At 37.8% G+C, this 12,685-nt stretch overlaps 1 protein-coding gene across 1 annotated transcript; it reads right to left on the reverse strand.

Moving 5' to 3' along the window:
* Window positions 1–815: 815 nt before the first annotated feature.
* On the reverse strand, window positions 816–12,579 carry PSMA2 (proteasome 20S subunit alpha 2). Its single transcript, XM_049893972.1, has 8 exons — window positions 12,495–12,579; window positions 8,060–8,136; window positions 6,796–6,928; window positions 4,845–4,967; window positions 4,039–4,120; window positions 2,474–2,547; window positions 1,176–1,233; window positions 816–1,089 (listed from the first exon to the last, which is right to left on the reverse strand). The coding sequence occupies exons 1-8, from the start codon at window positions 12,533–12,535 to the stop codon at window positions 973–975; spliced, it is 705 nt and encodes a 234-aa protein (XP_049749929.1). The 5' UTR covers window positions 12,536–12,579; the 3' UTR covers window positions 816–972.
* Window positions 12,580–12,685: the final 106 nt, after the last annotated feature.

Raw genomic sequence — 12,685 nt, forward strand, 5'->3', positions numbered from 1 at the left:
TTTTCCCCTAAATTTAGTAAAATCTTAAAAATCTTTTGAGCTACACTTAAATCATGGAATTGCTTACTATCCCGTGTTGGTAAAAATGGTGTCATTCATGAATTTTCTCTATATTCTCAGTCAGACTAATAGTATGACTTTTGTTACTCTTAAAAAAAACTAAGAAACATACCCTCACATACAATGCAAGCACTGAATTCAGACACCCTATTACTTGTTTGTCCAGACATTATTTATAGGGAAGGTTCTATTATAGAGATTAATGTAGGGATAGCCTTAAACCATAGGCTTAAAATTGTTCAGTATTTGTGTCTTATTTCCAGCACTCCATCACTGAGTTAAAAAGGTCTACAATCTAGGGGCTCCTTTTAAAATACCTGTACCTTCCTGTGACTGCGAAACCACAGGGAATCAACTAACCAGTTTTTATTCACTTACGTACTACTTCAATCTCTAGGAGACCAACGTGGCTTGGCACTCTCCTTATCTCTAGTGCAGTCTTGCACAGCATCCTAGACTTCTACTAACCCACAATTAAGGTGTCTGAAAAATACCTACGCTTCATACTTTGTCTCATAAATCTGTGAAATTCTACAGATTATCCTAGCTCTAAAAGCAGTGATGTTTACCAAAATCAGCATTTTGCTTTACTGAAACATAGGTAACATCTGTATAGCAAGGTTTATCTCAACCAAAATTGCAAGACTAAAGAGTAATCGCATCATGTGCTTTGCAGTGTCGTATCCAGAGATCAACTGTGATGAAAGTAGGAGATGCCTATGTTAAAACTGTAGTAACTCCTAAAAAGCCAGATGTTGGATTTAACGATTTATTGTGATTTGTGTCATTTTAAAAACATCAGTCCATTAAACCATGTAGAAATAAGTATGCAAAAAGTCTGCAAAACAAAACATACTTTAAACATGTTTAAGTAGATAGATTATCTGAATCCCAGATTATTCAGTCACTTCATTAGGCTATGGCAGCCAAGTAGTCCTTAACTTCAGTTGGAGTAAGCCTCCTAAATCCAGCTTCATTGCAGATTCCAACTTCTATGTTATCTTCTGTCATTTGCCCTTCAAAGCTTTCCTAATGAAGGAGGAGGAAAATGGTTAATTTTCCAAGCAGTTATCAATAAAATCATTATAAATCCAATTGTTAAGTTCTGAACTAACCTTTAGGGTTAAGATAGCTGTATGGATGGCATCTTCGAGTTCCAGATCTTCATTATATCTAAAAAAAATTGTTTTTAAAGAGTGACTTTCTAGTTACGGCACTGTTGTGTATTCTTTATGACTATTTAAGCACTGCTAGCAATAGCAAAAGTGTAAGATTTAAAAAAATCTAAAACAGTCTTAAGAATGCTAAATTACACATTAATTCTTTTAGTCACCTCATTGAGACAGCGAGCTGATCAGACTAAGTAGAACTGCCCATAGGGGTTCCAAGGAATGGCTAGTGGATTAGAACTTCTGACCTTCTGGAAGGCAACAGAGCTCTTAACCACTGTGTTACCAGGGCTCCGAAAACTGCTAAGTTACACATTGGTTTTTTGAGTAACCTTATTGATATAGCTGTCCCAAAATAAGAAATTGACAATTATTTAGAGCGTAACCCCATAGTAAGTTCACTTTAGGAAACATCTTTAAATATAAATATTTTAATATAATCAGGATGTGTTAGCTATATTATAATATTTAACAATACATTAGAGAAATTGAACTGCTGCTAAAATTTCTTTTGTTCTTATAAATTATAACTTCATATGAAATGTTTGGAAGAATCATTAATATGTAAGAGGAAAATGAAAAGTGCTTTAAGATTCTGAAGTTATTTAATTTTACTATTTCATCCCAGTTCTAAGATTTTTGATAGTCGTAACATTATGTGAAAATGTCATTAGAAGGTGCATCTACTGGTCAAAAGGTCAGACAACATTTTCTGGTATACCTACAATAATGCTGAATCTAGAATACTGCTGGAAATAAGTCAGCAGTTTGTTGTGCTAGGGCATTAATAGCCCTTCTTTTTATCAAGCACATACATTATATATTAAATCCACCATCAACATCAGGTATTTAGTTTCACACTTTTTTTTTGTTAAGTTTCATAATGTAAACTGTTTCACTTAAATCATTTAACATTTTTTCTTACGGAACATTTTTTCTCATATGACTCCAAATCCAGTGTTTTTATTTTTTTGAGATGGTAGGAAAAATACAGTTAAAGAAAAAAAATTTTAGGACACAACCATAAGATTATAGAGATCCTTAAGAATTAAATAATATTATCACTTAATATACTGAAGGCTAAGAAATAAGGGTGGAGAGGTTCTTTTGTTTGTTTTAAATGTAATTAGTTTCAAATACAGAGAAAAAAGAAAAAACTGTGTTTAAACCTATGACATTAACTAATTTTAAAGGTAGCTAAAAACCATAAAAGAAGTTTACCAAGCATCTAATTACGAGCCTACCTTTTCTCCAGGAACGTTTTCCCATTCACATAGTTCTTTCCCATTGCTGTGGCCTTCCAGGCAAAGTAAGCTCCCTAATCAGAAGGGAAGGAGGAAAAAAATTGTATTTTAAAACCTTAATATAATTCTATTGCCCCACGATATTTATTTTATCTTATTATTGGCTCTAAATTCTAACATAATAGACTATATTCATTGGAATGGAATGGAATATGTCACAGAACGGGCTATTTTTAATAAAGGTTAAAGAGACAGACAAAAAAAAGGTGTAAGGCAACTTTTGGGGGTTATGGAAAAGCTTAGTATCTTGATTGTGGTGACATCTATCAAAGCACATGAAATTGTACACTAAACTGTTTATTTGTTCATAAATCATGTTAAAACAGGCAGTTAAAGGAAACTGAGGTTAACTTAAAGCAAATAAGAGTAATACTTTAGCTTAATAGGATAATAACCATTTCAAAAACCCTATCACTCAAGTATGTGAAGTTAATACACGTGACAGAAAAATGGACAGCAGAACTAATGCAGCTTCCTCATCAGACTAAATTAAAATTTTAAATGAAACAGATGGCTTATCACTAAAAATATTCAAAGCTTTTGATCTTTTGTAACTTAATGTTAAAATGAAAACAGCAGCTGTATCTCACACAAAACAAAGCCTAATTGTTGAAAAAATACAAATGTACACAAAAAGTACTGAAAAGTACACCAAATGTATTTTAAAAGAAAGCAATTTCTTTTTAGATAACAACAGAGAAAAAAACGGGAAGGGGGACAAAGCCTGGATCCCAGTGATGGCGGCTACTGCTACAGACTGGACAGGGCTTGCCACAGAGCTTCGAAAGCTCAAAGATGGGACAGCAGATACTACCAAAGTTCCCACGTACATATTTTTCTGATTTAAGTAACAACCAAAATATTTTTTTTTTTTTGTCTTTTAGATTATAGGGTTAGATTGTAAGGTTTAAATTGAGTGATCCTGTAATTACCTAATGACCCACCAATACTCATTTTTGATCTGACGTATTGTGAAAAATCAATTCCTAATCCTGATTGTTTTCTTAAGGTTCTCCTTGTAGCAAATGAGACAGATGTGGAGTATTAGAAAATTCTTCTATGAATACCTCCTAACTCAACCTTCTGCTTTACAGCAGACAACTCATCCAAGATCTTGGTTACACGGTCATTTTGGAAAACACTGAATTCAAGACAATTACAAGAACGTTTTTGCTTGAAGAGTCACACTTTTAAGTTAGCCCCAAGATGCCCACATCTTTACTTGTAATACTTTGCAAAGTAACAGAATTCTATCAATTTAAAGAGATTTTGGTAATAACTATTTCAACAGTTATATCACTCAAGTATGTGAAGTTAATAAACATGACAGAAAAATAGGGTTGGCAAAACTAATGTAGCTTCCTTATCAGACTAAATTAAAATTTTATACTTTCTAAAGTCTAAACGAAAAAAAAATACTGCTAAATTTTAAACTCTTATGTCTGTTTTTATTAGCTATTCAGAGTACTTTAACAAATCCGTCAAACACATCTTGTGATACTTACAGATGGATCTGACTGAAATAAATAAGGTCGTCCCTCATTCCAACCACAAATAAGTAAAGAAACTCCAAATGGACGTACGCCACTGAAGAAAAGAAAATGAACATTACTTGGCCTCTTCATCGTATTAAAGTCATCCTAAGGTAAGAATTCATCAATACTCTGAAGTAAAGCAGATATCAAATAAATTGAGTTTGACTTTTAAGTTCCCTAAAATATATTCGACAGTTTTCTGAAAGAATAAATCCACTCTTTATGGTGTTGAAGAACAAAAGTCAAATCATTCTGGATGAAATGGACTGACACTTAAAACATCAGGGTTAGTAAGTGTGGAGTACCATTCAGTGTCCTAACAAAATGACAACTTTCAATTAATGTGCCTTTTCTACTCGCTACTTTACATATCAGCAACCCCCTGTATACCAACTTAGCCATGTTCACACCCAAACTTAAGCATGATGGAATTAAAATGAATATGAATGTGTCCACGTGCTGTTACTTACAACCATTTCTGATTGGAAAGATAAATTTGAAAGCCGCAACGATTGTTCATAAAGAAGAGTTTTAATCATTGCCAAAAGAACTTTGTATTTCTAGACACTGCTTTCTTGCTGTTATATGAAGAGTAAGAAAATTTTCACTTTTTTTAAGAAAATATTCTGGATCCAGTTAAGATCAGAAACACTCATTACAGTGACTTCCTCTACTTATTACATAAATATGGATATAAGTATTTTTCTCTTTATACATCTGTTCTTCCAAAACCATTTTTTCTAATTCATTACACATGTCAAGTAATAAAAACTTACCCTGACTGAGTGTATTCTTGCATTACAGAAGCTACCCTCTGTACCAGCTGCGCTGTGGGAATGGGCTCTTGGTAAACAAGGTAGTATTGCTGAGCTAGTTTCCGAGCTCTGTGTACAAGTACTCTAACAGGCAAAGAAGAAAAAAAGATTTAATCAAAACATTCTACTACCTAAAGACTCATTCTCCTTCTTTAGTCATTTACCTATAGCATAGGTTTTATACATATCACATTAATAATAGCTATCAGCTCAAAACCATTCTTACTCTCAGATCTGCGTCTAGTTGATTTAGAATATTAGAGCACCACAGAGGAGCTGAGTCATAGCAGAGTGACAAAAACAAGGCAAAAGGAAGAAAATTAGGGACTAGGGGTACCAGTCAGCTTAGTTGCAAGTTTTAGTGTACAAAATGACAGCTTTATCTCCCTCCATGCCTTCTTCAGGATTGTCCTCCTTATCCCAACAGTAGCCACCTGTCTTTTTTGTATCTCACCCTACCCAATGCACACACGCACGCATACACACACACTTCCTGGCATATCTCTCACTCTGGCTCAATCTCTCCCTTGACTGCTTTAAACTCTATGCTTGCACTTCAAGGAGAACCCTTCAGAAATTCAGGAAGGTCAAGAATCCACTCTGTAACTTTAAAAAAATGTAAAATTTGTCAAAATTTAAGTATTCAGAAGATACTCTATAATGATCAAATAAATATGCAAATATATTAGCACATTAATGGCTCATGAATGTGAAATTTTGCCTCTACCTATCTTGTTCCACAAAATCAAGAGTAATAAAGAATACTCCTTTTACTTGCTACATGATAAACATAGAAAGCTGTCTGCCATCTCTTTCGACTTGATGATACCCAGATGTAAAAGGACAGCAGCTATATCCAGCTTCGATTACTATTTTGGGCAAGATTAATTACTCTTTTTTCCTGTGAAATGGAAAAAGGGAGATTATATGAGCACCTGGATTCTGACTGCTCAACATACTTTGAGAATTTCATTCCTTTGCTAATAACAAAAACAAAGATAACAGCATTGACTCTGGGTGGTGAGGCTTTCTTTGCTGCCTGATACTTTTATTTATATAGTTTACTATAATGTGCGTTGCTTTTATCATCGTTAAGATGCACTGCTGTTAGTTGTGTGTCGAGTTGCCTTCTGACTTTTGGTGACCATAGTGACCCTATAGGAAAGAGCAGAACTGCCACATAGGGTTTTCTAGGCTGTAATCTTTACAACGGAGCCCTGGTGGCACAGTGGTTAAGTGCTTGGCTGCTAACTGAAAGGTTGGTGGTTTGAACCCACCAGCTGCTCTAAAGGAGAAAGATGTGGCAGTCAGCTTCCGTAAAGATTTACAGGCCTGAACACCCTATGGGGAAGTTCTACCCTGTCCTATAAGGTCACTACAAGTCAGAATCGACCCGACGACAGTGGGGTTAATCTTCACAGAAGCCAATCTCCAGGTCTTTCCCCCACGGGACAGCTGGTTGGTTCAAACTGCTGAGCTTTTGGTTAGCAGTTCAGTGCTTAACCGTTGTTTCACCAGGGCTCCTTTTAAAAAGCATTAGAGAACACCAAAGCCATTTAAGCCAAGCCTAGGATGGCAGAATAGGGATTATGATTAGAAAGGAAAGACCGCTGAACAGAGATAAGCGGAATGAGTCCTATATCTAACTCCTCTTCTACGACTGAATGGCATGGACTTACCAGCCTTAGTGACCCTTAGTCAGCAACCCTCAGTCTCAGTAAACTTTAGTCAATAAGCCTTCGTTTATCCCAGCATGAGCTAACTGGAAACAGATTGCCGTTTCCAACAAAACACAAAAAACGAGGATGAAGGAGATTAAAGAAAACACATTTCTTGATTTTTCTCCTCAAAGTATAAGTTAGAGGCAGTTCATGAGGTGGTGGGAAAAGCAAGGATAGACAGTATAAAGTACCTGTAATCCGGGCCCATGCCGCTATACACCAGCCCTATATGCTTGGTGACCGGCTCCACTTTGTGCACACTCCGCTCATCATACAAGATGGACTTCTGTTTCTTTTCAGTTGCTAGCACCACACCATTTGCAGCTAAAAAAAAACTAAATGTTTTATCATCCAAAGACTCTAGAGCAACGTTTTTTTAACTATGAGTGCATTTCACCAAAACTCTCTTACTTCCTCGAGTTTACAAAACCTTTTTTGCTAGATTCCTGTGTCAAAATTACCTAAGGAACAGTGTGTCAACTTTTCCCTCATCGGTCATTTATATTACATTAAGAAATTCCTACAGTTAAAGGTACGACGTAACTTTTCTTAAAAGTACTTTACTTAAAGTACTTAAAATACCTGAGAGTCCACATGTTTTAAAATAATGGAATTCTGCCTACTTGGGAAAATACAGCACTGTTCTTATAAAATTTAAAACTAATGATAAAACCCAAAAAACCCGGTGCCAACGAGTCGATTCCAACTCATAGCAACCCTACAGGACAGAGCAGAACTGCCTCATAGTTTCCAAGGAGTGCCTGGTGCATTTGAACTGCCAACCTTTTGGTTAGCAGCTGTAGCACTTAAACACTATGCCACCAGGGTTTCCAAAACTAACTAATGATACAGACTTAAAAAAAAAAAAAAGGTTTTAAGGTATAATGCAATTATAATATCTTTAGATTAAGTTTTGTAATTAACCTTTAGGAAAGACAAAAACTGTCAGACATTGATAAAATCAGTGGAAAACCAAAAGCATACTCATTTTTTTGAATGGGAAATACTATTTGTGAGTTATCACAACATCAAAAAAAAAAAGTGCTATATTTATTTTTGAAAATAAAATTTAATCACCTTAGATTACTATTTCCTTTAAACTTCAAATTTTAACCTGTAAATTAATGTAAAAAAAACTATTAAAAATTATATTTATTTACATATTATTTAATTTCTTTAAAAAGGAATTACTAATTAACTCCAAAAGGAAATTAGGAGACTATTAGCAAGCATTTGGAACCCTGGTTAAGAGCTTGGCCGCTAACCAAAAGGTCAGCACTTTGAATCCACCAGCCGCTCCCTGGAAACCCTATGGGGCAGTTCTACTCTGTCCTACAGGGTCACTATGAGCTGGAATTAACTTGACAGCAGTGGGTTTAGCAAGCATTTGAAATGAACAAAGCATTTAATAAACTTATATTTTACCATATCTGTAAATATCCAAAGTTTAATTACCTTTTATTCCCACTGAAGGGGCTCCTCCAGCTACAGCAGCCAAGGCATATTCAATCTGGACAAGTTTACCAGATGGGCTTAAAAAAAAAAAAAAAAAAGAGGTATTTTCTAAGTGTACATATTCTCAAGTATTTATTGCAGGAACATCTCTGTATAGGTCAAATCTCATTAATCAAACAACAAGGAACAGCTGGGCTTTGAAACCGCAAAGTTTACCAGGTGACTGGAACATACTCTTAGTGAAGCACCAATTTTCCTTTCCTTTGATTGGTTCTCTCATCTGCCTCTTTGAGTAGCATCACTGCTGTTCCCTTTCTGCACCACTTACCAGCCTTGGGACTTTGGACGAGGTACTTCAACTGTGTCTCAGTCTTCTCATTTATAAGGTGGGAATACTAACACTATGGACACCTATTTCAAAGGGCTGTTGTGAAGATTAAAAGAAGCAATGGCTAGAAAAGCAACTAGAACAGTTCCTGGAATGAAATTAGCACAAAGTAAACACTGAATAGTAACATTATTAAGAACATGTACCTGTCTGTCAAAAACCAAATGAGAATATACTGCAGGTAGGACCATATGTTTTAGAAAGTGGATGTGGCCTAAGATGTAAGACCTAGATGTCATTCTCAACAAAGTACTTTCAGTGTAATAAAACTATTTATAGGAGCCATGAGATGGTTTTATACCTCCAGGAGGTCAGCAGTTGGAATCCACCAGCCACTCCTTGGAAACCCTATGGGGCAGTTTTACTCAGTGGGTTTTTTTTTATAGAGTCAATATGAGTTGGAATCGACTCAATAGCAGTGAGTTTGGGTTTGGTTTGGTGGCCAAATACTAGTCCCAAGCTATCATATTTCAACCTAGCTGTTGTGTTAGAAGCATCATAAATACAACAAACCAATCTCCTTATTTTATAGATAAAGAAAAAGTTATCCTATAATAAAAGTAATTTGCCCAGACTGACATAGCTAGGTCCCTATTTCCTGTCTACTACTGAAAAGATACTCTCAAGTTTCAGAAGGTTATCTGTTTTATCTTCTTAAAATTACAGACACCCCCTTTGTCATTCGGGCCTCACCTCACACCATTCCACTGTGCTGCAAACAGAAATTACTCTGAGACCTCAAAAGCCCATTCGACAAGCTAATCCCTTGGCCAGGATTGCTTTTCATTCTAGGCCTGGTGAACTCGTTCCTGGCCTGCCTTCCTAAGCAGAAATGTCATGTCCTGGAGAAGCGGCTCCTAACCCCTCAGACTAGGTTAAATGCCACACATCCACACCTATGGTGTCCTGTACTCACTCTCTGGCTAAGATACTTGAATTTTCACAATATTCATTTTCCTCAACAGAGCATAAGCTCTATTCAACAGGATTCCAACACGTAACCTAGTACCAGGAGTTCACAATCTTTTGGCCAATATAGACACATCTAAAACCTATTTAAGGGCAGTAGACTCAAAGATTCTTAAATCACAAAACTGACTTGAGTGGAATAACACTGGCAGTTATTTAAATTTAAAAATTAGGTATTTTTTTTTTCGTTGATGGTCACTATTGCAATAATTAAGGAGCCCTGGTGGTACAGTGGAAACCCTGGTGACATAGTGGTTAAGTGCTACGGCTGCTAACCAAAGGGTCGGCAGTTTGAATCCGCTAGGCACTCCTTGGAAACTGTATGGGGCAGTTCTGCTCTGGCCTATAGGGTCACTATGAGTCAGAATCGACTCAACAGCACTGGGTTTGGTTTTCTGGTTGGTGGTACAGTGGTTAAAGCACTTGGCTGCTAACCAAAACGTCAGTGGTTTGAACCCACTGGCCACTCTGCAGGAGAAAGATGTGGCAGTCTGCTTCCATAAAGATTTACAGCCTTGGAAACCCTATGGGGCAGTTCTACTCTGTCCTATAGGGTCACTATGAGTCGAAATCAACTCGATGGCAGTGGGTTTGTTTCAATAATTATACTGTCTCCTCCTGGGTTGATCCAACTTTCAATTATTGTTCAACGTTGTTGTTGTTAGTTGCCATTAAGTCGATTCCAATGTGTTGTTATTGTTAGGTGCTGTCAAGTTGATTTTTGACTTATAGAGAGATGCAATGTGACAGAGTAGAACTGCCCCACGGGGCTTTTTAGGCTGTAATCTTTATGAAGGAGTCCTGGTGAAGCAGTGCTTAAGTGCACGGCTGCTAATCAAAAGGTTGGTGGGTCAAATCCACTAGCTGCTCCGCAGGAGAAAGATGTAACAGTCTGCTTCCCTAAAGATGTACAGCCTCAGAAACCCTATGGGGCAGTTCTACTGTGTCCTATAGGGTTGCTATGAGTCAGAACCAAACAACATCTAGTTTAGCTGGCTCGGAATCTTTATGGGAGCAGATCACCAGGTCTTTTCTCCCGCAGAGCCATGGGGTGGGTTCAAACAGCCAACCTTTCAGTTAGCAATCAAGCACTTAACCTAGTTCAAATGTCTCTGTGAAACACTGTAAAGGCTCAGACATAGTGAATGGTTAGTAGCCACCTGTACATAACTTCTGCCACTGCAGTTTTCTGTGTGCAAATGCCAATTACACCCACTAACCTGGGAGCTCACTGAGCAAGCGACCTAGGGCATCTTTGTATTTAATCACGCCACTACCCTCACTCCAAAGCCCCAGCATCTCCACCCAGGATAAATGAAATACCTATTTTTGTACCATGCCGCCCCTTCACGAAATCCTGTAATAACAGGCTAGAGACAAATGTTTTCTTTTTAGCTACAACAGAGTTGAACTCATGTTAAAAAACAAATGAACTCATCTCAAAAAGAAGAAGTTTAATAAAGGAATTTATTATAAAAATATTGAGTCCCTGAGGATATGCTTTATGTTCCAGCTCCACCAGGATTACATTTTCTTAGAGAGAAAGGACCACATTTGCTTTGCTCACTAACATGAACAGTAAGTATCTGGCATATGTTGGCCCCATCATAGTATGGAATAGTATGTAAGACCTTTTATTGCAAAATTATTTTCATTCAAAGGTTTGAAAAAACCTTATTACATACACTCACTTGTTACTGAAAACTTTTAAGAGGATGGTATTTTAGGATTTTAAGAATAGAAAGTGTATTAATTCTGTCATTGGGGAGAATCCAGTTTGAATGCCAAGTCAGCTACTCCGATGACCTTGGTCAAATTATTTAATTTCTCGAAGTTTAGGTTCCCTCACCTGTGAAACATAGAGATTAAAAAAAAAAAAACCCTTGCTGTCGAGTCGATTCTGACTCTTAGCAACCCTATAGGACAGAGTAGAACTGCCCCATAGTGTTTCCAAGGAACGCCTGGTGGATTTGAACTATGGACCTTTTCATACATAGTTGTGAAAAGAGAGGAAGTAAGCTAAGCTGCACTCATACAGAGTACTCAACAAAAGTTACATCTCTCCTGCCTTCATTGGTGAGATGGAATTACGTTTTAACTAGAAGGGGCATTCCTGCTCCTTAAGAAAATAGTCAAATCAGAATTCTTCCCTTATTGATTTAGTACATCCTTGAAAGTGACGTTTTTCTTAACATTGTGAACGATGATTCACCTCAACGTTACTTTGAAAAATATACTTATTATTTTAATCTCTCGTTTTATAATAGAAAAGCCTACAATCCTTTTTAAAGTAACATACAGCCCCCCAGGGGGCCCTGGTAGTGCAGTGGTTCAGAACTCGACTGCTAACCAAAAAGGTCAGCAGTTTGAATCCACCAGCCACTCCTTGGAAACCCTTTGGGGCAGTTCTACTCTGTCCTATTGGGTCACTACGAGTCGGAATCTACTCGATGGCAATGGGTATAGCCCCCACTCTCCCAAGAAAAATGGCCAAAGCGCACAAGGAAACTAGAAATTTGGGGCCCACAAAGCACTAAGTGACAGACTGATGAGCGCTTTCGTTTTTAGTCCGTGTGCTTCTAATAAGGGCATACACAAAACCAAAAGCGGCTGGTTTCAAAAGACACTCGTACCAAATGGAGACTTAGACTCCGACCAAACAGTGATCCTGAGGCTTTCTGAGAAGATTTGACCAAGACGCCCAGTTTCAAGCACTCCTGCATCAAGCCCACCTGAGTCCGGAAAGAAATCCTGAATTCTAAAAGGACCCCCCGAAAATGGCTAATCTAAGACTGCCTTTCTCTCTGGTCTCCAAAGAAAAGCGAATCTCTAGCTGGGACGGCACCCTCTCGCCGTCCAAGTTCACTCCAGATTCGCCGGAACCTCGTTCCCGCGGCCTCCCGGTACCCCTGCTTCCCGGGCCCGGCCGGTAAATGACTTTGCAAACCTGCATTTCCATCCCCATTTTTTACTGGATCCTCCAGAAGCACCAAGCCAAAGGCCAGGACGGAAGACACGAGACCCCCGGAGCTCCTGCAACATCGGCTACACGGAAGACCTCGGGTGCCTGTTCCATACCTGAATGTTGTCAGCGAAAAGCTGTAGCCACGCTCCGCCATCTTTACACGGAGAGCCAACGCACAGTCGCACACATGCGCACTACTTTTTTCTTTTCCTGACTCTCATCTCCCCTCCCCGCTCCTGTTTCTTTCCTTTTTCTGATTGGAGGAGAGTTAGAGCCGCTCCGGGGCATGCTGGGCGTTGGAGTT

The sequence above is a fragment of the Elephas maximus genome, chromosome 8 (assembly GCF_024166365.1).
Source record: "Elephas maximus indicus isolate mEleMax1 chromosome 8, mEleMax1 primary haplotype, whole genome shotgun sequence".
Lineage (NCBI taxonomy): Eukaryota > Metazoa > Chordata > Mammalia > Proboscidea > Elephantidae > Elephas > Elephas maximus.